Below are 22,690 nucleotides of genomic sequence, written 5' to 3' on the forward strand. Positions count from 1 at the left end.
GACAGCTTTGCAACCACTGCTTATTGACACTAGAGCCACAGGAAGGCAAAATGTATGTCCCAAGACCTCTCAACTTTAGGAGGCAACAGCAGCCTGTGGGGCAGTGTATCTGCCTAGCAGGGAGCAGGGGTGGGGTGGGGTGAGGTGGAGGATGGCAAATGGGAGTAGGTCCTGAGGTGCAGGGAATAGTGGGAATTCACTCATTTGCCTTGTGCCCATAGGTGTGTCTCAGCTAATGAGATCACTCGGTTCAGGGCCATACACACCCAGTACTTCCACCTGTGTCCATTCTGCGTTGCTCACCATTACCAGGTTGCAATGGTGCAGCAGCACCTCATAAGGCCTCAATGCCGGTCTTCTACAGCTGAGATGACCTTCTCTGCAATACTGCCCAGCTGCTGGAGCTGCTGGTCACCTGGCACAGACCTGCCACAAAAACAGCTGTGCCAGTATCCTCTTGAGTATTCCAACACCCTCCTCGCATTCCTGGGAGGACCATCTCCAGTGAGGCTTTGCTTCACCATCAGCCCAGTGGACAAGGGACAGAGACAAGATTTCACAGTCATTAAGACCTGCTCGATTTATTCAGATTATTTAATATATAATTATGCAACTGTGACCCCAAAGTGTGCAAAGTTAAAGCCTTCAACTGCAGCTGAGAGGAGAGGGCAGGGATGGTACACCTGGGGACAGTGGAGAGTCAGGAATGTCCGGCAGGTCTCTTCCCCAGGTTCAGGGAGGGGGGAGTGGCCTGAGGAGCAGGGCCTGGGGTAGCCTCAGGCCAGGGGAAGGGGGCAGAGACCTCCCCCTGGCCTTGATCAGGAGCCCAGAGTGCCACATGGCTGAGAGGGCAGCAGCCCGGGAAGGGGCCAGAGGCAAGGCCAGGAGAGCACCATTTGCGGGGGAGGGGCACGGAGGGAGATGCCCTACAGGAGAAGCCAGGAGGGGCCACCTGCCCCATGGGTGGGAGCTAGGCCGGAGCAGACTGCAGCAAGAGAGACCTGAGGCAGGCACAGGGCCTGAGAGCCCAGGCTGGCTGGGCTCAGAGGGCTGAAGAAGGGAAACCCGGGGAGCTCCCAGGGCAGCCTGGTCCAGGGAGCATCCTGACTCTGCAGGGGGGTGCCCAGGGAAGGGCCACAGTCCCCTCAGGGCCTCCCCACCTCTCTCCCTGGAAAGGAGCTGGGAACCCATAGTGCAAATCCATGGACCACTCAGTTATGGAGGGAAGCTGTGCCTGAAGGGAGACCCTGGGAAGTGCCCCCTCCACCACCTCGGCCTCCACCGCTGTCCTCAGTACAGCCGCTTCTCGTAACTGTGGGTATAAAGCAAGAGGGGACAAAGTGGGTGTGTGGACCCTCTTTCCTTCCTAAAATCCCCTCACCCAGGAACCCCCAGATTTGGGAAAGGACAGGTTGCTGCGGAGCCCCTGTCTCTGGGTAGGAGGAGGCAGAAGGCAGCCCTGGGCCTCTGTCCTCCCAGGCCAGGCTCCCTGAAGAACTGTGCCAGGTCCAGAGAGAGCCATGCTCCTTCCAGCCACTGCCACATCTGAGTGAACTGTCCTCATTTCCTGGGGTGAAGACGCAGCTCAGCCATCCTTACAGAGTGGGTTCTGGCCAAAAGCTGATCTGCTTCCTTGTCTGCGCCCCACCCTTGCACACAGGGTAGCCAGGCTCCTTCTAGTCACTGGGTCCAGTCTAAAATGGGACTGGATCCAGCAGCCTCAGACCTGTGGTCACGGGCATCTCCCTGCACCCCCAAAAGAATCTGAATTTCTGCTGCTGGATGAGGAGGTCATGGATAGCCTCCTCTACCATGGTGCTAGAGCCAGGGGCCAGGAGAGCCAAATCCCAGGGTCCATGTCCCATGGTTCTATCCTGGCACCACCCTCAACCCAGTGTCCATCCTCCCAGCCCAGGTCCCACCCAGACTGCCCCTGCTCTACTCTACTCTTGGCCCGGGCAGCGCAGTTACTTACACGGCAGAAAGGTATAGCTACGGGAGGGTGGGGCAGAAAGAGACACAGGTTAGATGCCCGCCTATGCCTGGGGAGATGGGCCCTCTTGACCAGGGCGGGCCACATGCCTGCAACTACTGCTGCCAACCAGCTCTGCCTCCACCCACAGTTGCCCCAGCGCCGGCCCTAGCACCTGTCTCTCTGCCCCTTTCCCCGCCAGAGGGCTCATGCCCCCTTCTGCCTGCCTATCTGGGGCCACCACCAGCAAGAGCCTAGCACCACCAGTCCCCTGCCACCAGCCACCAAGCTTCCTGAGCAAGCAAGGGCTGGGGAGCGCAGGTGGGGCTAGCGGCCACACCTCCCGTGCCCTGCTCGGGGAGATGCCCGAGGGGAGGGGAGTCGCCTGGCTGCATAGGGGCTACAGGATAAGGTTTCAGGGTGGGCTGGGTCCTGTAGGACAGGGCGATGGGTCATCCTGCAACAGCACCCATCCCTGGTATAGGTGGTCCATGGGGCCCCTGGAACCTCAACTTGGCCTTTGAACCCTGGCCCCATATGCCCAACCCAGTGCCAGCCAGCGAGGCCACCCACTTACGAGTGCAGGCCGTGCACACCACCCTCGATCTGGGCTGACATGGTCCGTTTCTCAAACTTGAGCTCTCCTGAGTACATCATGGACCTGGCAGGCAGGCAGATGAGCAGGTTAGGGTTGCCCAAGTGAAGAGAAAGAAAGGAACAAGATGCGGGGAGCCTCCCAGCCTCCTCCAGTGGCAGTGCTCACCGCAGCACGGACAGGCTCCGGGCCCCGATGTCCTGGCAGCCATGCTGGATCCCTGCTATGAGGTAGGGCACGAACTTCTGAATGGAGCCTTTGTCCTGGATGGAGCCCGAGACACCCTGTGCGATCTTCACCTTATCCCCTTCACTGCAGGGAGGTTGTGGAGGTTGAGCCCAGCAAACGGCTGCTCAAAGGACCCCACCCTAACTCTCCAGGGAACAGGCAGAGGGGATGCCACCCAGAAGGGTCCCACAGCACCCACTCACTAGGCTACAGCAGGGACAAGCACACCCTCTGGGTCAGGTGGCCCAGGTCCTGGTCCTGCATCTGCTACTTATGCCTGTGTCTCGGTTTCCAGAACCACGATATGGGGACAAGTGGCATCTGGGGAGGTCAGGGGCATGTGTGGACCCAAGGACTGCAGGTTGATCTACCAGGGCTGGGGCAGGGGCACATACCTGAAGTATCGTTTCTGGCTGCTGCTGCTCTTCTCCATGGCGTCCAGAGAGCCCATGCCCCGGTACTTCTTGAGCCTCACCCCATCTGAGAAGAAGTACTCACCAGGGGCCTCAGTGGTGGCAGCTAGCAGAGAGCCCATCATCACTGTAAAAGTGAAAGGATCAGTGCCTCCTGCCCCCAAAGCCCTCCTACTGCCCCCACACTCCCAGCCCCACCTGCCCCATCCCAAGCCCCTCCCCTCACCTGTGGAGGCTCCAAGGGCTAGGGCCTTGACCACATGTCCCACAGTCTGGATGCCACCATCTGCTATGACTGGCACACCAAAGCGCCGTGCATACTCAGCCACCTTGTACACAGCGGTGCCCTGAGGCCGGCCACAGGCCATCACTGGGAGAGGGCGGGTGCACAGGACAGAGAGGAGTCAGCACAGGGGCCAGGCACAGGCTGGGCCAGCCCTTTCTCCTTTGTCTCCCTCCACTCTGGGGAAAGGGATGGGAGTGGATGGTGTTTCTGAGCATAAGGTAGGTGTCAGGAGATAACATCAGAGTGAATGTCACTTCAGGGATCTGGGTCACCCACCCATAATAGCACTATAGGGGATTCAGGTGGGGGCATCAGTACTGGTCTTCAGAGTATAAGCACCCCAGACTGGTGGTCCCCAGCATCATCTACTCTGGAGGCACAAGGTCCCCTCTGAAGTTTTCATTTGCAAAAGCTGTTATTAGAGTTAGGTACTTATGGACACTGGTTCACATTCATTTCTTTAATTGTCCAAGGTCCTTTAGGTTTTAAGTGGGAATTCTAACGAACCAGTACTTTGATAGGGGTAGGTTAAAGGCTAGGTAAACTAGAAAAGGGGACTTTCATTTGTTTTGTCCTTACTATACTCCAATGCTTAGTGCAGAGTCTGGCACATAGTAGGTGCTCAATCAATATTTGTCAAATGAGAGAGGGCCCATATTTCACCATGGTGGTCAGCGAAGGTGAAGGGTGAAAACTTAAAAGGCAAAGGTTCTGAAGACCAAATCACGGAGATATCTGGGGCAGGGAGCACAGAGTGGGTCATTCAGTGTTTTGGAGAAATGACCCTCACAAGAGACCAAGCCAGACCCAACACCTCCAGGCAGTCATCCCACAAGTCAGACACCAGCCTCCAAGCAGGACTCTTGTCAACTACATGGGCAACATGTCAGGGTCTCCTCTTCCCCTCCATGTTCAGGAACCTACCCTGCAAAAAGGCTTGTTCCACAAGTGCCTGTGGAGGGGAACTCTCCGTCCCGCTCCTTCAAATGTGGGTTTATACTGTCCCAATTGTTGTGGGACGTGTTGTCTTCACGCCTCTAAGCATCTGCCTTGTCACAAATCCAGTCTGAACCCTCAGATGGCTTCCAACAAGCGCCTTATAAAAGTAGGCACACGGCCCTGGGCCGCAGACGGAGTCTCCTTGACCAGGATCTGAGTAACAGGTTGGTAGACACCCAAAACTCAGGGTGCCCTCACATACTTGGTCCTCCATGAGTTACCCTAACCCACTATCCCAGGAAGGGCCTGGCAGGGTGGGCACTCCTAGGCACTTGTGGAGCAAGAACTAGAAAGGACCTAGCGGTTACTCCTCCCACCATGGACACCCACCTTCTTGGGTGATGCAGATGGAGCCACAGCCCATGCCCACACGTAGCCCATCCACACCAGCGTCAATCAGATTCTTGGCCTGGGCTGCTGTCACCACTGGGGGTGGGGAGGAAACAGAGGAAGAGTGTGAGGATGGGATGCCCCTGCCCTGCCCATGGGCTTCCCAGGACCTCTGTCTATCCATCCCCCCAACCTGACCACCTGCACTGACCAAAGCCCATCCTGACCCCTGACCCCCTTGCCAGGAGCAATGCCATCCCCTGGGGGTGGAAAAGGACAGAGAAGAGTGAGGAGGTTGGAGCAGGGGATGAGAGGGGAGCCTGCACTCACCATTTCCACCAATCACCTGGAGATGGGGGTACTTCTGTTTGACATAGTGCACCATGGCAATCTGATACACTGAATTCCCTTGGGATGAGTCCTGGGAGAAACGGGGCAGAAAGCTTAGGCTAGAGAGCTGAGGCTCCTCACTGGGAGAGGAAGACTCTGAATGGATGAACCCCTGAAATTTGTGAAAACTGTTTCAACAGTGCTTGTTCTAGGCGAAGTGGAGTGGCGCACACTTTTAGGGAGGCTGAGGCAGGAGGATCACAAGTTCAAAGCCAGCCTCAGCAAAAGTGAGGTGCTAAGCAACTCAGTGAGACCCTGTCTCTAAATAAAATACAAAATAGGGCTGGGGATGTGGCTCAGTGGTTGAGGGCCCTTGAGTTCAATCCCTGGTACCAAAACCCAAACCAAAACAAAGAGACAACAACAACAACAAAAAAAAAAAAAAAAAAAAAAAACCAGTGCTAATTCTGTTTCTCCTGGATTAACTGAAGAGTCACTTGACAAGTTTTGGCTGATCCTTAAAAGGACCAGCTTTCCCAGAATATTAAACAACACTGAGTCTTCAGTAGAGACACAGCCTTTTCCTATGCCTCCTCTATCCCCCTGTACAAGTACGTCCTCATGGAAGGGAGATACTATCTGGGCCTGCTATAGTTTGGATCTTGAATTCCCAAAATGACCACATGTTGAAGACTTAGACCCCAGTTGATAGCACTATTGGGAAGTAATAGAACCTTTAAGAGGAGGAGCGTGGTGAGGGAAGTTAGGCCACCGGGGATACTGGCCCCTCCCTTTCCTTTATCTCTTTGCTTCCTAGCCTTCACCACATTCTCCCACCAAGATGTACTATACTACCATAGGACCCAAAACACGGCCAAGCAGACTGAAACCTTGAAAAAGCCTTTTAAGTTGATTATGTCAGGTATCTCGTCACAGTAATGGAAAGCTAACTAACATAAGCCGCATGTTAGTCCCTAACCAGTAATGTTAATCCCTACCAACCAAATGAAATTACTTAGCTGCCTTTTTTCTTTCTTTTTTTGTGGTACTGGGCATTGAACCAAGGTGTACTTAACCTATGAGCTATACCCCCAAACCTAATTTTTATTTTATCTTTGAGATAGGGCCTTGCTAAGTTGCAGAGGCTGTCCTTGAATTTGTAATCCTCCTGCCTCAGCCTCCTGAGTTGCTAGAATTACAGGTATGTGCCATGGTGCCTGGCTCTTAAGTGCTCAGAGCCTTGGTTTCTTCATCTAACAATTGAGAATGGTAGTTGTACTTTAAAGTGCATTGCAAAGATTAAATGAGCAAATATGCAAAAAGATAAGATTTTAGCTCAGTGTCTCGCTAACAAGGGTAGGAAGCTCTCAGTAAATGTGAGCTATAGTTATTAGGGTTTACTTATGCATGAGGAAGTCTTTCAGGGGGCCCACCATTGTTTTGGGTTCCACAGAAAACCTGTGACCCTCAGAATTCTGACACTAGGGAGTGTGCAGAAGTTAAGAGGAAGAACAGTGAGGGAGGGTCAAGGCTAAATGAGAGGTGAATGTGGAGACATAGAAGCATCAACTCTCGGGAGCCACTAGCCTCCTTACTAGCACAATGACGTCGGCTCCCGCCTGGGTGAGCAGGTCCAGGCGGTATTTGTCGTCCTCACGGGTGCCCACAGCTGCCCCACATAGCAGCTGCTTGTGGGAGTCCTTAGAAGCCAGAGGGTAGTCTCTGTTCTTCTTCAGGTCGGTGCGGGCAATAATGGCCACCAGCTCATCACGATCATTAACAATAGGCAGCTTCCCTGGCCAGGAAGGCAGAGGTAAGTTGAAGAAGCAGACTTTGGGGTGGGCAGGGGGACTGGATGATGTGTGTTTGGGGGTAAAGAGAAAAATGGACCATGCCAATGATTCCACTTAAGTACCCAAACCAGCCACTAGGTGACAGCACCCACCCAGGAAGTGTTCCTAAGAACCTGAATCTCCTCCCAAGGCATAGGAAGCAAAGAAACTTAGGCAAGCAGGTTCCTAGAGCTTTTTATGTCCTGTGGTCTGTTAGGGGTGGGAGGGACAGCCCCTAAGCAGTGGTCACAAGCCAGGGCATAAATATGACGCTGTTTTGGAAGGGACACATGCCCTGCCCAATACAAACTCCAAAGAACTCTCTGGTATGGGCCAAATAAAGATTAGCCTATAGGAATCTAGTGAATATTATATAAACAGCTCCAATATCAAATTTAACTGCAGGACTTCTCAGAGCCTTGAATGAGCCAATATGTAATTCTCTATGCAAGAAAGGGGATATAGGAAACAGTATTTCTCAAACTTTTGAGAACAAAGAGCCCTTATTATGTGATGAGCACCTCACAGAACTAGCTTTGAGAAACATACTGTGAAGATGCTGAATTCAGAACAGGTTTCCCTAAGCCAGGAGGATATCAGGATTCATGTTCCAGTCTGCCTGGGGCTATTCGAACCTTCCCCAAGGCCCAGTGTGGTTGCTGTGAGGCTATAGAGGAACAGGGAGATCTAGGGTACAGGCAGTCATGCTGGGTGTGGAGTTTTCTGCCCATTCCCCAGTACCTTTCTTGCTGCGCTGCAGGATCTCATTTGCCTCTTTCAATGTTACACCTGCTGGAGCTACCACCAGCTCAATCCGTGGTGTCATCACCTGTAGGGCCAGGAATATTTGCCTGCAGGTTGGCAGGTGAAAGAGAAGGAGCCAGACCTCCCTCTGGTCCCTCGTCACAGGCACTAGCCTGGGGCCCCGGGGTATGGAACCCTCTCTGCACTCCAGCCCCAATAGCCCTGCCCTGCTGGCACCTCACTGAGCAGGGTGGTGTGGTCCTTCTCAGCCAGGAAGTCAATGTCTCTGGAGGTGACGATGCCCACCAGCTTGCTGCCCATGGTGCCTGTTGCGGTGATGGGGATGCCAGAGAAGCCATGCCGGATCTTGGCCTCCAGCACATCACCCACAGTGTTCGAGGGGCTCAGCACCACAGGGTCTGTGATGAAGCCCTGCTCAAACTTCTGTGGGCAAGAGGGGAAGGAGAAGGCTGAAAGAAATCCAGGGGTGATGTGCAGCCTAGTCATGGGGGAGTGAATTGGCCCTGGCTGTGCCACAGAGAAGCCAGGGACCTCAATAGGTTGGGGGAGTATAGTGGGAAAATGAGGACTCATTTTGTCTCCACTGAGAGGAAGGAAAGCCAGGACCCCACAGCAGTCAACCAGGGAAAGCAGCAGCCTGCAGGGCTGCAGGGAGGGTGGGATGGCCTGCAGGGTAGGGCCTGCCAAGTGGCATCTTTCTGGGGTGGGGCCTGGTACTTGCCTTGACTTTCCGCACCTCATTGGCCTGGAACTCTGGGGTGCAGTTGTGGTGAATGAAACCAATTCCTCCCATCAGCTGGGGTGGAAGGAAAGTGTGATCAGAGCCATGACTAACCTCCCTCTGCCCAGCCCCTCAGCACAGCCCATCCTGTTCCATTCCCTCTGCCTAGGGTCCCCATGCAGGCATAGAACTCACAGCCATTGCAATGGCCATGTCGGCCTCTGTCACAGTATCCATGGGCGAGGATGTCAGGGGTGTCTTTAGTGTGATCTTCCTGGTTAGGGCTGATGTTAGGTCCTGAGGATGGAGGCACAGTCCATTAAAGGATTTTATCAGCCAACACTCACCAGCACCTACATATATCCTGCATCAGGACAGGCCCTGGGGAAACTGCAGTGAGCAAAGCAGCTCTCATGAAACTGACATTCTACTTGGAAAGGAAGATAACAGACATGAAACACACGGACAAGATGACTTCCATCAGGAAGAAGGCTATGAAGAAAAACAATAGAGCCAAGTGACCACCAGGAGCACGTGGTGACTGGAGTCTGGGTGACAAGGGTTGAGGTAGAGGGAGGGACATGAAGGTGTCTATTAGCACTGGAAAGTGAGTGCCTAAGGGTCTAGAGCTCAAGAAAGACATCAGGATTGCAAAGAAGTCAGGGATAGGCACTGCTGGTCCAAATCCCAAATCCTCCAAAATCCCAAACTTTCTGAGTACCAGAATGATAATACAAAATTCCACACCTGACCTCATAGGACAAGTTATAGTAAAAAATGCAGGCATGCTAAAAATAGCACATAAAATTATTTCAGGCTATATGTATGAGATGCATATGAAACATGAATTTCTGGTGTGGACTTGGGCCCCACCCCAAAATATCTTATTACATATATGCAAATATTATAATTTAAAAAAAAATCTGAAATCTGAAACACTTCTGGTCCTGATCATTTTGGATAGGGGACACTTGTGCAGATTGGGGAGTCTGTCTGCCTATAAAGGTGTTTAAGGCCAGATCATAGATCACTCTGAGATTCAAGTCAACAGATACCCCCAGTCCCAGTTCCCCAAGCTGCCAGACACAGACTGTCATTTCTGAGATTCACAGACCCCTTAGGTCCACCACAGACCCCTTAGGTCCATCACAGACCCCTTAGGTCCATCACAGACCCTGGGCCAGAACCCTGGCCCCACAGCCTAGAAAATGTCATCTTCTCCTCTCCTATCATGCCACAGGAGAAAAGCTACAACTTTCCTGGCAAGGAAAGGGAGACCCTAAATAACTAGGCAAGAGGATCTTTTTGGTCCTTCTTTCCCTAGCAGCCAGCTCAGGGTCTGCAGTACTGGGGCTTAAACCTAGGAGTGCTCTATCAACAGGGTACACCCCCAGACATTTTTATTTTTATTTTTTTGAGACAGAATCTCTCTAAAAGCCCTGTCTGGGCTTAAGCTTGAAATCCTCCTGCTACAACTACCCAAGTTGCTGGGATTATAAGCATGTACCACCACGCCCAGTAGGAAACTATGTTAAACTGAACAGCTGGATCAACAAGGCTTCCTGGTTGCTGTCATAAAAGAAATCTCCAAAATAGCCCACATGTTCCCCTAATAATCTGTCTGGGTCAGCTCTGGCTACTCACAGGCTTGATATTAGCTTTGCCAACACATAAATGATCTAGGCTCAGGTGCTCTGGCCTTTCATGAGAATCAGACCAGAATAAAGAGCAATAATAACAGCAATAGAAATGGCTTTTTTTATTGGTGCATTATAATTATATGCAATAGTGGGATTTATTTTGCCATATTTGAATATTATGTGATATAATTTAATAAACCTCATTCCCCAATATCTTCCCTTTCCTGCTTCTCCTCTTCCCCTTTTTAAAAGGTGCATGAATCCATCATAGAACACCAAACTTTTTCATGAACTAATCTATACCATCCTCATTACCTCTCTTGGCTTCTCTGAATTGATCATATATTAACTGTTCATTGCCTTGGCTCATTGCTCAGCCCCTTGTGGAAAGTAAGCCATATATTTCCTCATATTTGTCTCAAATCCTACTTTTTCAAACTTTCTTACCAGTTCTTTTCCAATGTAGGGTCAGTGAATGATCACTGAACACAATATTCCAAGTGTCTATAATTTTACTGGCTATTTTACTGGGCTTCCTCCCTGTCCTTGCTCAGCATTTCAGACAACATGCAGTCCTTATGGTCTACATAATAAGGCAGCCACGCCCAATCCCTTCTGTCCCAAGGCCTTTTCTGAACCTTCCCCCAAGCTCTGTCAGTGACAGAGCATCCTCTGGACCCATGCCAGGCCCCTACTCAGCACTTCCCAGAACCCCCCAGCTGCCTCTGTCCCACCAGGCAAAACACTTTGCCCTGTGCCAGTTCCTCTGGCAACAATAAATGCTATACCCACCACATTCCCAAGAAATGTCTCTCCCACACCTTCCCTTGATCAAGAAGTCAGCATCCTCTATCACACAGCCAGCCTTTCCCCAACCAAATGAAGAGGGACTCACCACCTCATCAGCTATGAAGTCTATGAATCCCGGGAGGATCAAGAAGTCGCTGCAAAGACAGAAAGTGAGTGTTACTGATGGGCATGGGTACCCAAAAGACGCATGGCCTGCCATGCCAGGGGAGGCATCATGGGGATGTGGAAAAGGCCAGAGAAGCTGAGGCTGGAGCCCTCTGATCCCTGTTGTCCCACTGCTACAAACCTTCTTTATTCCCCTCACTAGTGTCTTGCTGACTCCAGCTCCAAGAGCTAGAGCCAAAGATGTCAGATCTGTGGATCTGGGAGCCACTAAGGTAGACGGCCTACAATATCCATTGCCTTCAGGTCTCAGTGGATATTGTGAGAACATAGAAGTACCCATATGGCCACAAAAACCAGATACAGTGCCTGCCCTTGAAAACCTCAGTGTTGATGGGGCAGATAGTAAATCAACAAAAGAAAACAACCTGAGAACAATTTTGTAGTGCAACATGACATGAAAGTGACCCAGCATAGGACAAATTGCACACTCCAATGCCAGGGCTGCTGAGTCACCCAAGGTTCAAAGCAGCATGGAGGGACCTCAGGGGATTGAGTTCTAACATAGCAGATGCTAGGCCAGAAGCAACCAACAGACATGACCGTGGTTGGGAAGGGGAGCAAGGAAGCCTGACAGGAACAGCCAAAGTTGGCAGCTGTCAACTCTAGAGTAGGCCACGATCACAGAGAAGTCCAAAGGGGGAGTGCAGGCCTGCATGGGTATGTCTAGGTGCAGTGCCACAGCCCCAGGTCCCCAGCAGGCTCAACCTGCCTGGAATCACAGCAGGCCTTGACAGACACACCCAAAAACAAATGTCCGTCCCACACTTCAGAGCACTCTGAACCCTAACAAGCAAAGTAACAGATGCCTCCAGTGCAGGAAGGAAAAGTCTTTAGGGCGGATGGGAGTGGGTGGTTAATATGCCCCAAGGCCTAGAGAAACTCCTAGAAGTTCCCCTAGGGAGTTCCCCTAGGAAACTCCAGTGAAAAACTTATTAAGGTTACTCCCTCTATCCCATCACCAAACACCATTACAGAAACAGAATTTATGTTGCCCCCTGCCCTTTGGCAGCCCTTCTTTTGTATAATAAGACCTTTAAGTGAGACAGAATCTGGGCCTTTTGGCATTATATACTCCTCTCCCTATGGGCAGGCAAGGGGGGACCCTCCCCAGGAATGACAGTGTATCCTGGTTTTTAGGGAAACTGCCTGCCAAGTAGGAATGCTTACCATCCAGACTAGAGATGGCAGGGGGCAGTCCAAGGATACTGTTGGGTCACCAGCATCCTCACTCTGCCCCAGTCCAGAGTTCTGAAGCTCATTCCTGGCAGAGACATAGTCCTGCAGCCAGGAGGCATGGTTAGTGCCAGGCCTGCAGCTGGCAGGACAACTAGCTCAGGGCCAGAGTAGATCTCCATCCTCCTCCAAAATCCTATGTGTGGTGGGTTTTGGAGTGGTAGTCACAAAATACTCATGCAAAGGGACACCAGTGCCAACCTGTGGACAGGCAGGGGCACAAGTGGAAGGCTGAACTGGATGGTGGAAAAAAGGACTCGTCCCCCTGCCCAGCCGGGCTTCTCCTGGGGGCAATATTCAAGCAGCTGCCCAAGCTGGCTTCAGGAACCACTTTGCTCTCCAGGAGAAGCTAGGAGGGAAAGGGCATCAAGGTCTGCTTGAAGTCTCCCCAAAACTCCCACACCCCGCTTTCCGACACATCCCAAGGCCCTTCCAGGCGGCCAAGATGCCCAAGAGAGGAGGAAGAGGGCCCGGATTCACCCGGATCTGGCCAGAAACGGGTCAAGGCACAGAGGGCCGTGATGTTGCTGTGCCACGTCCGTCTGCTCTAGGCACGGGCCTCCTTCCTTCCCGGGCCCAGCCCCCACAGCTGGCACCAAGTCACTCTTGCTGGGCCGGGGCAAGCGGGCGTCAGGAAGGGGCAGTCGTGCACGTGTGGGGCCGGGGGCTACAGTGCGGCGGTGCGCGCTCGCAGGTAGGGCCGAGCCCCAAGCTTACTTGTAGGTGAGGCCATCTGCGTTGGCGAAGAGCTGCTGCGCGGTGAGCCCATCCTCTGGCACGTAGCCGGTGCCGCCGCTGATCAGGTAGTCCGCCATGCTGCCGGGAGACACCGCGACCCAACATAAACACCCTCGCGGGCCGCCCCGCTGCTGCCACCGCCACTGCCGCCGCTGCTACTGCTGACGCGCACCGCGGCCACGCTGCTGCCGCGAGCCGGGCGAGTCAGGGGCGGGGGTTAAGGCTGCAGTGGGCGGCCCGGGCGCCGCCCTCTCCTCTTGCCCCTCCCTCGAGGACCGCTGCCTCCGCCCCGCGCCGCACAAAGGGCAAAGACCGAACAGCTCAGCCGCCGCCAACACCACGCGCACGCCCTGGACGCCTGCAGTGGCACAGCGACCCTGCCTGCCGAGACAGGGCAGAAGGATGTAGGACCTGCCAGGAAAGGGACCGTGGCAGGCCAGGACACGCCCCCTTTGTCACCTTTTCACGCTCCTCCCAGGACCCCAGCTGCGTGCCAGGCCTAGATCCCCCTGGCCACTGGGATCTGCTGGCCTGTCTCCAGTTGCCAACCTCAGGGGTACCTACCTCTAACGTAGTTCTTCTTTTCCCTAATACTAATCTCCGCACCCTGATCAAGGCCTGGATCCCTGAGTATTCATCTGGGCTCACCTGTCCCTAAGCCACAGGAGGTAGAAGTTGGACCACTACCCCAAGCCCTACATTATTCCTAGGGGGTGGGAATTTAATGACACTCTCTGACCTTTGGCAGCCTCAGAGCCCTCTGCAGTCTACAAAGTATTTTTCACAAATGACCACATTTACTCCATAATCTATTAATTGCCAATATTAGATTCCCCCACTTATAAAAGCAAAACCTACAGTTTGGAAAGAGAGGAGCTTTTGACTCCTGGTCCAAGGCCTCATTTTGGCGGTCTTACCTCAGCTCAGAAAATGGTGTAGAAACCAGGGCGTTTGGCCCCAGAGAGGACAGTTTGTTTTTATTTGGGAGGGTAGTGTGGTGGGAAGATGGGGGAGGTTCACAGGCCTGTGTTAGACAAGTAAGTATGCATAAAAATCAGGACAGAGGCTAGGGAACTTTTGAAAATATCCCAGAGCAAGAAGTTTTAATGGCCCAGGTGCCCAGGATGACAAAAATTTCTACCTGGGGGGCAGTAAGATTAGGTAGCAAATTGACTGGGGCGGGGGACAGGTGATCAGAACTGCTAATGCTACTCCCTGTGCCCACCCCCACAATGGTCTCCTCCCTTTGCTCTCCTATGGTTTCCATAGCTCACTTCTGATGAGGTGACAGAATGAATTAGACTGGACTCAATCCTTTCCCTAGCATGGGGGCTGTCTGTAGCACTGGCTCCCTCCCTCCTCAGCCTTGGAGGCTGAGTTTGTTTACCTCTCAACTGTGTGGTGGCAGCCAGGCCCAGGGGAGTTTTGACTTCCAAGCCATGAGGCTCCCTGGGATGCCCCCCTCCCAACTCCGCCAGAAAAACAGACTGTTCCATCCATGCACAGAGGGGAGGGGAGACTTCCTGTGGAGTCCAGAGTGCTAGAGGAGACTCACAGATGTCCTCTTGACTCCTGTGGGGGGTAGGGACACCACCTCCCTCATTGGGGCTCCAGATGGGGGGCCTTTGAATGCCCTCTGGCATCAAAGAAAAGAAGAAAGGGATCGCTGGGGTTCTCACTGAGCCAGAGCTCTAGCCAGCTTTCCAGAAATGACTGGAAAACACCTCACTGAGATCACCATTCAGAGATCTATTGGGGAGGGGGAGTTTGGTCATATGGAGGGGATCCTGGGGGGTCTGTCACTAGGACCTCTTACTGGCTACTTGGGGCAGAAGCAGTGAGACCAACCAGAGAGAGAGAGAGCACCCTGGCCATTCAGAGCAGCCTTTTCTGGCCATAGAACTGGGCCATCATGCCAATTGTAGTTCAGAGCACAGTGGTCTCTTAAAGGACCTTCTGTGGCTCACTAACCCCTAGGAATAGCGAGGGTACTATGCAGGGTTTGACCAGGGCTGGGGCCCAGGAGAGCAGCTGGGTTCTGCTGTCTCAGGCCATCTTAATGTGATATCTACCCCAGTCTAGGAAACTGGGATCCAGAGGAGGAGGCTGCCAGGCTGAGTTGTGTGTGTGGGGTCACCTTCCTAGTGATTACAGACTTCATGGACCCTTACCCCCTCCTGCTCTGACCTGTGTCAGGGCTCCTCATTATTCTAAGCTGCTGGGCTCAGCCCTGGGTTAGGCTGTCCTTTTCCAGAGACTTAATCCATTGCCTTCCCCACCCCTTCACTCCTCCCTGTTCCTGATCTTCCCCAGCTGCTTCCTCCATGGGGAGGAGACACCAAGGCAACCAGTGGGCCTCCTTAGCCTGAAGAAGGGCTGCTGGTCCCCTGAGACTCCCCATGTAGCAGCTTCAAGGGTAGTAGGGGCAGTTCTAAACCCCTTCATCAGGGGTAGGGGACTAGTACCCAGCAGGGTACTGAGGTTCAGGCGGGGAGCCCAGAGATCTCTATCTGATCTGGGGCTGTTTGAAGGAACAAGATTTCAAAACACTTTTAGGGGAGAAAAACTTGGGCACAGCTTGCCCGAGTTCGAGCCAGGGAGCAGTAACACTGGACTCAAGCCCAGGACTTCTCATGGAACCTAGCCTCTTCTTCACAGCTCCAGGTGGGTGAAGGCAGATGTAGGTCTAGCCAGCAGGTTTTGAATCTCATTACACCACCTGGCTGGGGCTCAGGTTTTATACAAGCTCTTGGGAGCCTAAGTTGGGGGGTGGGGTGGAGGGAAGGAATGTCCCTTCCATGCAACAGTACATCTGGAGAAGGGATGTTCTTGAGTGGCTCCAAGCCTGAGCTCTGAAATGATACTTTTTCTAGTACCTGCTCTATCCAAGATACTGCCTTCATCAAGCCCCCAATCATCCCAGCCTACTTCCTCCCCAACTGTGGTCTCTCCCTGTCATCTTGAGTCCTCCCAACTTACTCCCTCCCCGACTGTGCTCCTTCCCCTGTCATCCTGAACCCTGAGCCCCAAGCAGCTGGATTCCTAGCATAGGAGGAAGGACAGGGTTTGCCTAAGCCTACATCAATTCTAGAGAGGCAGCCTGCAGGGACAGGTGGGACCCGGCTTCCAAGCCTCTTAAGCCGTTAAAAGTTCTTACATAAGCAGCCAGCCCCTGGGCAGAGCTACCGGGCTAATTCCCCAGACCACCCCCCCTCCCCAAATCCAGTTGCCAGGTCACCACCTCCCCAAGCTGCTGAGCACCAGCAGATGGGGCAGAGAAAGATATCCAAATCCTCTGGACCGGAAGGACAGTGGGATTGCATTTCAAGCTGCGGTACAATCCAGAGATTAGCCGCTGTCACCTTTCCAGCCAGTTCCACTGGGACCTAGCTCATTGCCCCCACTTTCCTCCAGTCACCCTCATTCCCTTCCAGATCCCAGCATGGGGTCCCGAGTCTTAGGAGATGAGCCGGACCGGCAGCCTCAACGGACATTGCGAGGTGGGGCCAGTGTCTTCACCTGGCCCTGGGGAGGCGCTCCATGCGGACACGCACACCGGCCAGTAAGACTACTGAAGGTAGTTCTAGGAGCAAACAGCTGAGGTGGAGGAAGCAAAGTTGGACAGGAACTCCAACAAACCACGGCTTGAACACCAGGAGTTGGAACCACTTGGACCCGGTGTCGTCGGGTGTGTAGTTGAAGTCTGATCCAGGGCTAAGATTTCAGGGAACGTTTTAAAGACCTACTCTCCCTCTCCTGTTCCTTGGAGCAACGCAGCGCCTAACCCGTTGCACAGTGCCTTCCGGCATCCCCGAGCCTGAGCCGTGTGCGTGGCTGCAGAACCGCGTCGTGGGAAGTTAGGGGTGGAGGCGCTGGAGGGAAGGGAGTGTGGGCCTGCCCCTCCCCTCCCCCGCTGTGCGCGGGGTTCCCGGAGCCACCGCGCCCTCCTAGGCCTCCCGCCCCGGATGCGCCCCGCGCGCCCTGCCCTGGGCGTCACCTCTCGGGCTCGTAGCCGGCCTGCAGCAGGCGGGCGCTGTACCGCTGCGCTGCTGTCTCGTGTCCCGGGTGTTGCCGGGCTCCAGGCTCCAGAACAGCGGTGGCTCCGCCTCCCTGCAGCGGCTGCGGGAGCAGCCCAGACTCCGGTGGTAAACCAAGCGGCCCCTCCATGCGGAGGCCGTGGCTCAGGGCGGCCAAAGCCTCTCCGCCTGGAGGCTCCCCGGCCCCGGCAGGGCTGTGAGCGCACCAGTCGGGGGCCGGGGAGGGGGCGGGGCCGCCGAGGCGGGGTCTGTGTGCCTGGGGCGGGTTCTGAGCGCCGGGGGCGGGGTTCCGGGAGTTGACTGGAGCCCGCTCTTGGCACCCGGCTCTGCCGTGCCCCTCTGGGCGGTTCCTCAAACTCACCCTCTTTCTCATCCCGAAGTAGGTGAGGGTACATCGGGAGGTCTATGTGGGCGTGTGTCCTCCAAGGGTGGAACAGTAACCTCGCATCTTTCCCGTCGTCTGGATCTCCTATTTTCTCATGGTCCCTTCTGAAGGAAACCAGCAGGAAAAAGAAGCGCAGAGGCAGGGGTCCTCCGCAATCTTTTGCGGGTTCTTTGGCCTTCTAAGGACAATGTTCTCTGGAGCGCCTTCTACCGGTCGGCCGCAGACCTCCCACGCTAAGGCAGAAGTTGGGACTCTACCCATTTGTCTCCCTTTGCCTACTCAACAGATCCCAACTTAGATGGAAAGAAAAGAGATTTTTCCACAAAAAAGGTTTACTACTGCTTGAGGAAGGAATAAACATGCTGAAAACTCTTTAAGGGGAAGACCTTAATCTTGTCTTGCTTGAGGTACCCCATAATAAGGGAGTGGGGCTGACAGCATAAAGGTGCTCAAATTTGTTCATCCGCTGAGTAGGATGAACACCGTTTTCCATTACTCTTCGTTACCATTGTCAACAGTGATTGAGCAACTCCCAGAGATGGCAAGAAAGGTAAGAGTCTCTGCTCTTAAGCAATTAGAGGAGATAGAATAGATAGAAAATAAACAGTTGTCTTTTTTTTTTTTTTAACCCAGGTTGACATAGCCACTGAGCTACATCCCCAACCCTTTTTTTTAATTTTGAGACAGGGTTCTCCCCCCGCCCCCACCGCCGCTAAGTTGCTGAGGCTGGCTTTGAACTTGTCATCCTCCTTGCTTCAGCCTCCTAGAGGCGCTGGGATTATAGGTGTGCACCCAGCTTGACAAATCTTATATTGTATACTTTCCTAAAGATCGACAATTGGAGGAAAGAAATGTTAAACACAGGGGAATAATAAGATGCATTTCAAGAAAGCAAAACTGTGGCTCACTTTTTAATACGTTCAAAAAAGAAATTATATTTATACAACAATTAAATTTTGGACTTTATCCTTCTCAGTATCTTTTCCTATACTCCCCCAAATCAGGATTAAAACAGTTTCTGTGATTCACAGCCACATGCGAAATCTTGTCCCCATAATGCCATTATAGACAAGATTTTGTATAACAAGTTCATTTCTATGTCCCTGCAGATCTCTTAAAGAGGCAAAGATGAACTAAATTGTACAGAATTCTGGTCCCTATTAATGAAACAATCATTCTAAATGCAAAGCAAGCCAATACATAGGTTTATGACCATAAACAGGAGACTACCAGGCAGACTACACTAGTCCCTGTGGGGTCCAAATCTGGACTTCTTACTAAATAAACACCTAAGTCACAAACTCTGAGCTTCAATTTCCCCATCTTTCATGTTCAGTCAACACTACCTATCCCATAAAGTTGGTTTTTGATGAGTGGGCAAGCACATGTAAAGTTACTGACTGCATAGAAGACTCTAAATAAATGGATAATCAAGTAATGATTATTGTAAATGAAGTAAGCTGTAGCTAAATTCTATACTTTTGAATTGAAAGTTTAAATACAATATGTTACCATTTCTACTATATATTTATTCAACATGTGTGTATTGGGCACCTAGCATGTGCCTACTAGAGGCTGGGAGTCTTATGATGAACAATATGGTCATTGTCTCTGCTGTCATGGCCCTTCAAGTTCAGTGGGGCAGAGATGGGAAAGCAATTAGAACACAACATGAGGAAAGTTCTGACCAAGAAGGGCACCCCTCCACACAGCCCAGATGCCTGGGCAATGCACAGAGCCAGATATTCTAGAAAGAAATGAGTTTACACCACTTTTTTTTTAAAGAGAGAGAGAGAGAGAGAGAGAGAGAGAGAGAGAGTGTTAATATTTATTTTTTAGTTTTTGGTGGACACAATATCTTTATTTTATTTTTATGTGGTGCTGATGGTCGAATCCAGCGCCCTGTACATGCCAGGCGAGCGCGTTACCACTTGAGCCACATCCCCAGCTCAGTTTACACCACTTCTAAGGCTCCTGCAAGCAGGCAGACTATACTAAATAAATGAATGAATGACATGCAGTGAGCAGGCAGGTGTAGTGACTGAAACTGGTACTCACAGTAGAGTGGCTCTGTCTTATCTCCAGAGCTTGTTGGCTACAAATGAGATTTCCTAGCAAACTATTCATTAAAATAATCACATTAAATAGAATAGCCTGAGGGCTTCAGCATTTCATAGGAAGGAGTTTTACTTATAATAATGTCTAGACCAGTAGTTCTTTGCAGAACATTTAGTAATTCTATAGATATCTTGGTACTGGGGATTTAACCCAGGGTCTTGCACACTCAGTTACATATAGAGCCCTTTAAAAAATATTTATTTTTTTAGTTGTGGTTGGACACAATACCTTTGTTTTATTTATTTTTATGTGGTGCTGAGGATCTAACCCAGGGCCTTGCAAGTGCAAGGTGAGTGCTCTACTGCTGAGCCACAACCCCAGGCCCACTTTTTTTTTTTTTTTTTTTATTTAGATGCAGGGTCTCACTAAGTTGCCTTGAATGTGCAGTTCTCATGTGTCAGGCTCCCAAGTAGCTGGATTACAGGTGTGTATCACTGCATCCAGCTCAGAAGTTGCTGTTTGATATTAAAACTCAGGTGCTTCTTTTCAGTTTAGGGTTATCCTCATTTTCCTTGCTAACCACATAGTTTTTGTTTGTTTTTGTACTACTGGTGATCAAATTCAGGGTCTAGTTCATGGTAGGTAAGCACTCTACCACTGAGCTCCATCCCTACTCTATCTTGATGGCTATGATCAAGGAGGGAGGGGATATGTTATTGGCATCTAGTGGGTAGAGGCTGGGATGCTGCTGTTAGATATCTACAAGTCCCAGGACAGCCCTTCAAAATCAAGAAGTACTCAGCCCAAATATCACTAATGCTGAGTGAAGAAATCCTCATCTGGAGGAACTATTGGAAGAAACTAGAGCCAAAGCTATACTGCTTAATATTCCTAAAGATGTCTGAACAATGGACCATTTCAATCTTTCATCCAAGAAAGAGCTATGAAGGCCAGGCACAGTGGTGCATCCCTTCTATCCCAGTGACTTTAGAGGTGAGGCAGGAATGCAAATTTGAGGCCAGTCTCAGCAATTTAGGGAGACCCTCAGAAACTTAGCAAGACTATCTCAAAATTTAAAAAAAAAATTAAAAGGGCTAGGGTATATCTCAGTGGCAAAGTGCCCCTGAGTTCAATCCCTAGTACTAAAAAAGTGAGAAAGAAAGAAAGCTATACTATCCTTACTGAGCCTCAGTTTTCTTATCTGAAAAATGAGAGTATGGGATTAGATGGGGTATAAAGCACTTTCCAGCAGCACCCCTGGCCTCTACCCGATAGATGCCAATAACATATCCCCTCCCTCCTTGATTATGGCCATCAGATAGGGCACTGGGTTCGATCCTTAGCACCACATACAAAAATAAGCAAATAAAATAAAGTCGTGCTGCCCATCTATAACTACAAAAACAAATTTTAAAAAAGGTCTGGGGATGTGGCTTATTGGTTAAGTACCTCTGGGTTCAATCTCCAATACCACAATAGCAAAAGAAAAAAAAAAAAAAAACAAAGCCAGGAGTATAGTTCAGTGATAGAATGTTTGCCCAGCATTTGTGAAGTCTTTGATTCAATCTCCAATACAAAAAAAAAAAAAAAGAAAAGAAAAAAAAGAAAGAAAGAAAAGAAAAACATAATAATGTTGAGTAGTCATCCTCAATTGGGGGAAACTTTGCCACCCGGATTCATTTGGTCCTCTCTGAAGATATTTTTGTTGCTACAGCTACACGGTTACAGGATACTGCTAGCATCTAGTGAGCAGAGGTCAAGGATGCTGCAGAGCATTCTGAAATACAGAAGGTAACCCCCACTGCAAAGAATTATCCAGCTCATGGTGTCAATAGTACTAGGGTTTGGGAATCCTAGTAAAAGAATTACATTGTTCATTTGGTAATGCCAACTATAGGCATTATAGAAGCTAGGAGAAGAGACCCAACACTCTATCAGCTGGAGTAATTAGAGGAGGTTTCATAGAGAGAAAAGGACAGGACTGAGTCTTCAGAGGAGAGTTAGGATTTGGAAGAGAGGGGGCCTGAAGAGGACATTCCAAGGAGGAAAGTGGGGAGAGTGCCATGTGAAGGAATCCAGCAAGTTTCTGGGAGCAATGAGCAGGTCATCCTGGATGAGGCATGGTCTCCACTCCAAAGCTGGAAGGTTGGGTCAGGAAGGTATTGTTGTCACCATGTAACAGATGGGGTAACCGATGCACAGAAAGCTTGAGAGAAGATCCTGTGGTCATTCCTGAGCTGAGACTAGATGCCAGTCTACCTGCCTTGCTCCAGTGTCATCTACCTCCCAATGAGTCATGAGCTCACTTTGCACTGCTGCCATCAGTTGCCAAATGAAACCTTCAGAGTCATCACTCAAATCCGAGCTTCTTTCTGTCCTGAGTGCGATTGTACCCTGGAATATCAGTATCTCTTTAAGGGAAAGGAGATTCTGTAGAAATACTGCGTGCCCCCAACACACACACACACACACACACACACACACGCACACGCACACACACACACACACACACACACACACACATCTCAAGTAAGATATGGAGAAGCTGTAGAAAATGGAATGATTTATCTATCTATCTATCTATTTATTTATTAGGTACTGGAGACACTTTATCCAGGGACACTTTATCCCTGAGCCACATCCCCAGCCCCAGAGTCTAAATTGCCTAGGCATGCCTCTAACTTGTGATCCTCCTGCCTCAGCCTTCCAAATTACTGGGATTACAGGCATGTGATGCCATGCTCGGCTGGAATCGCATTCTGAAGAGCACATATGCACAATTAAGATGGCACATCGGTTGAGTAGAGAATCTGCTGGGGCAATGGGAACACAGGAGCTTCCCTCTGGCTGAGGCAAAGCCAGCAGGAATGAGGAAACCAGTGAGTATGGGCAGTGGTGTTCGGTATTGCAGAAGCAGGGTAGAGGGGCAAAGGCTGATGCAGATCAGAGAAGGAGGAGACAGTCATGGTCCCTGGGGAATCATTACACAAGTTCAGTTCTTAAAGGTCTGTTTGGCTAACTAGTATCACTCTGCTCCATCCTACACTTAGAGTCCCCAAGGTGAGGCATCCTGAAGCACAATCGGAAAGCGTAAACTTAAGAGAGACTCATGGGAGGTGTTTAGGCCAGAGGACATGATACCAGGTATGGAAC

General features: G+C 51.2%; 1 protein-coding gene across 1 annotated transcript; it reads right to left on the reverse strand.

The window, feature by feature from the left end:
- Positions 1 to 573: 573 nt before the first annotated feature.
- Impdh1 (inosine monophosphate dehydrogenase 1) lies at positions 574 to 17,292 on the reverse strand. The gene is made up of 15 exons (XM_026411680.2): positions 17,055 to 17,292; positions 13,037 to 13,135; positions 11,007 to 11,055; positions 8,667 to 8,768; positions 8,472 to 8,546; positions 7,967 to 8,173; positions 7,727 to 7,814; positions 6,749 to 6,948; positions 5,154 to 5,244; positions 4,824 to 4,919; positions 3,435 to 3,578; positions 3,191 to 3,335; positions 2,736 to 2,879; positions 2,550 to 2,633; positions 574 to 1,312 (listed from the first exon to the last, which is right to left on the reverse strand). The coding sequence occupies exons 1-15, from the start codon at positions 17,222 to 17,224 to the stop codon at positions 1,291 to 1,293; spliced, it is 1,716 nt and encodes a 571-aa protein (XP_026267465.1). The 5' UTR covers positions 17,225 to 17,292; the 3' UTR covers positions 574 to 1,290.
- Positions 17,293 to 22,690: the final 5,398 nt, after the last annotated feature.

The sequence above is a fragment of the Urocitellus parryii genome, chromosome 3 (assembly GCF_045843805.1).
Source record: "Urocitellus parryii isolate mUroPar1 chromosome 3, mUroPar1.hap1, whole genome shotgun sequence".
Lineage (NCBI taxonomy): Eukaryota > Metazoa > Chordata > Mammalia > Rodentia > Sciuridae > Urocitellus > Urocitellus parryii.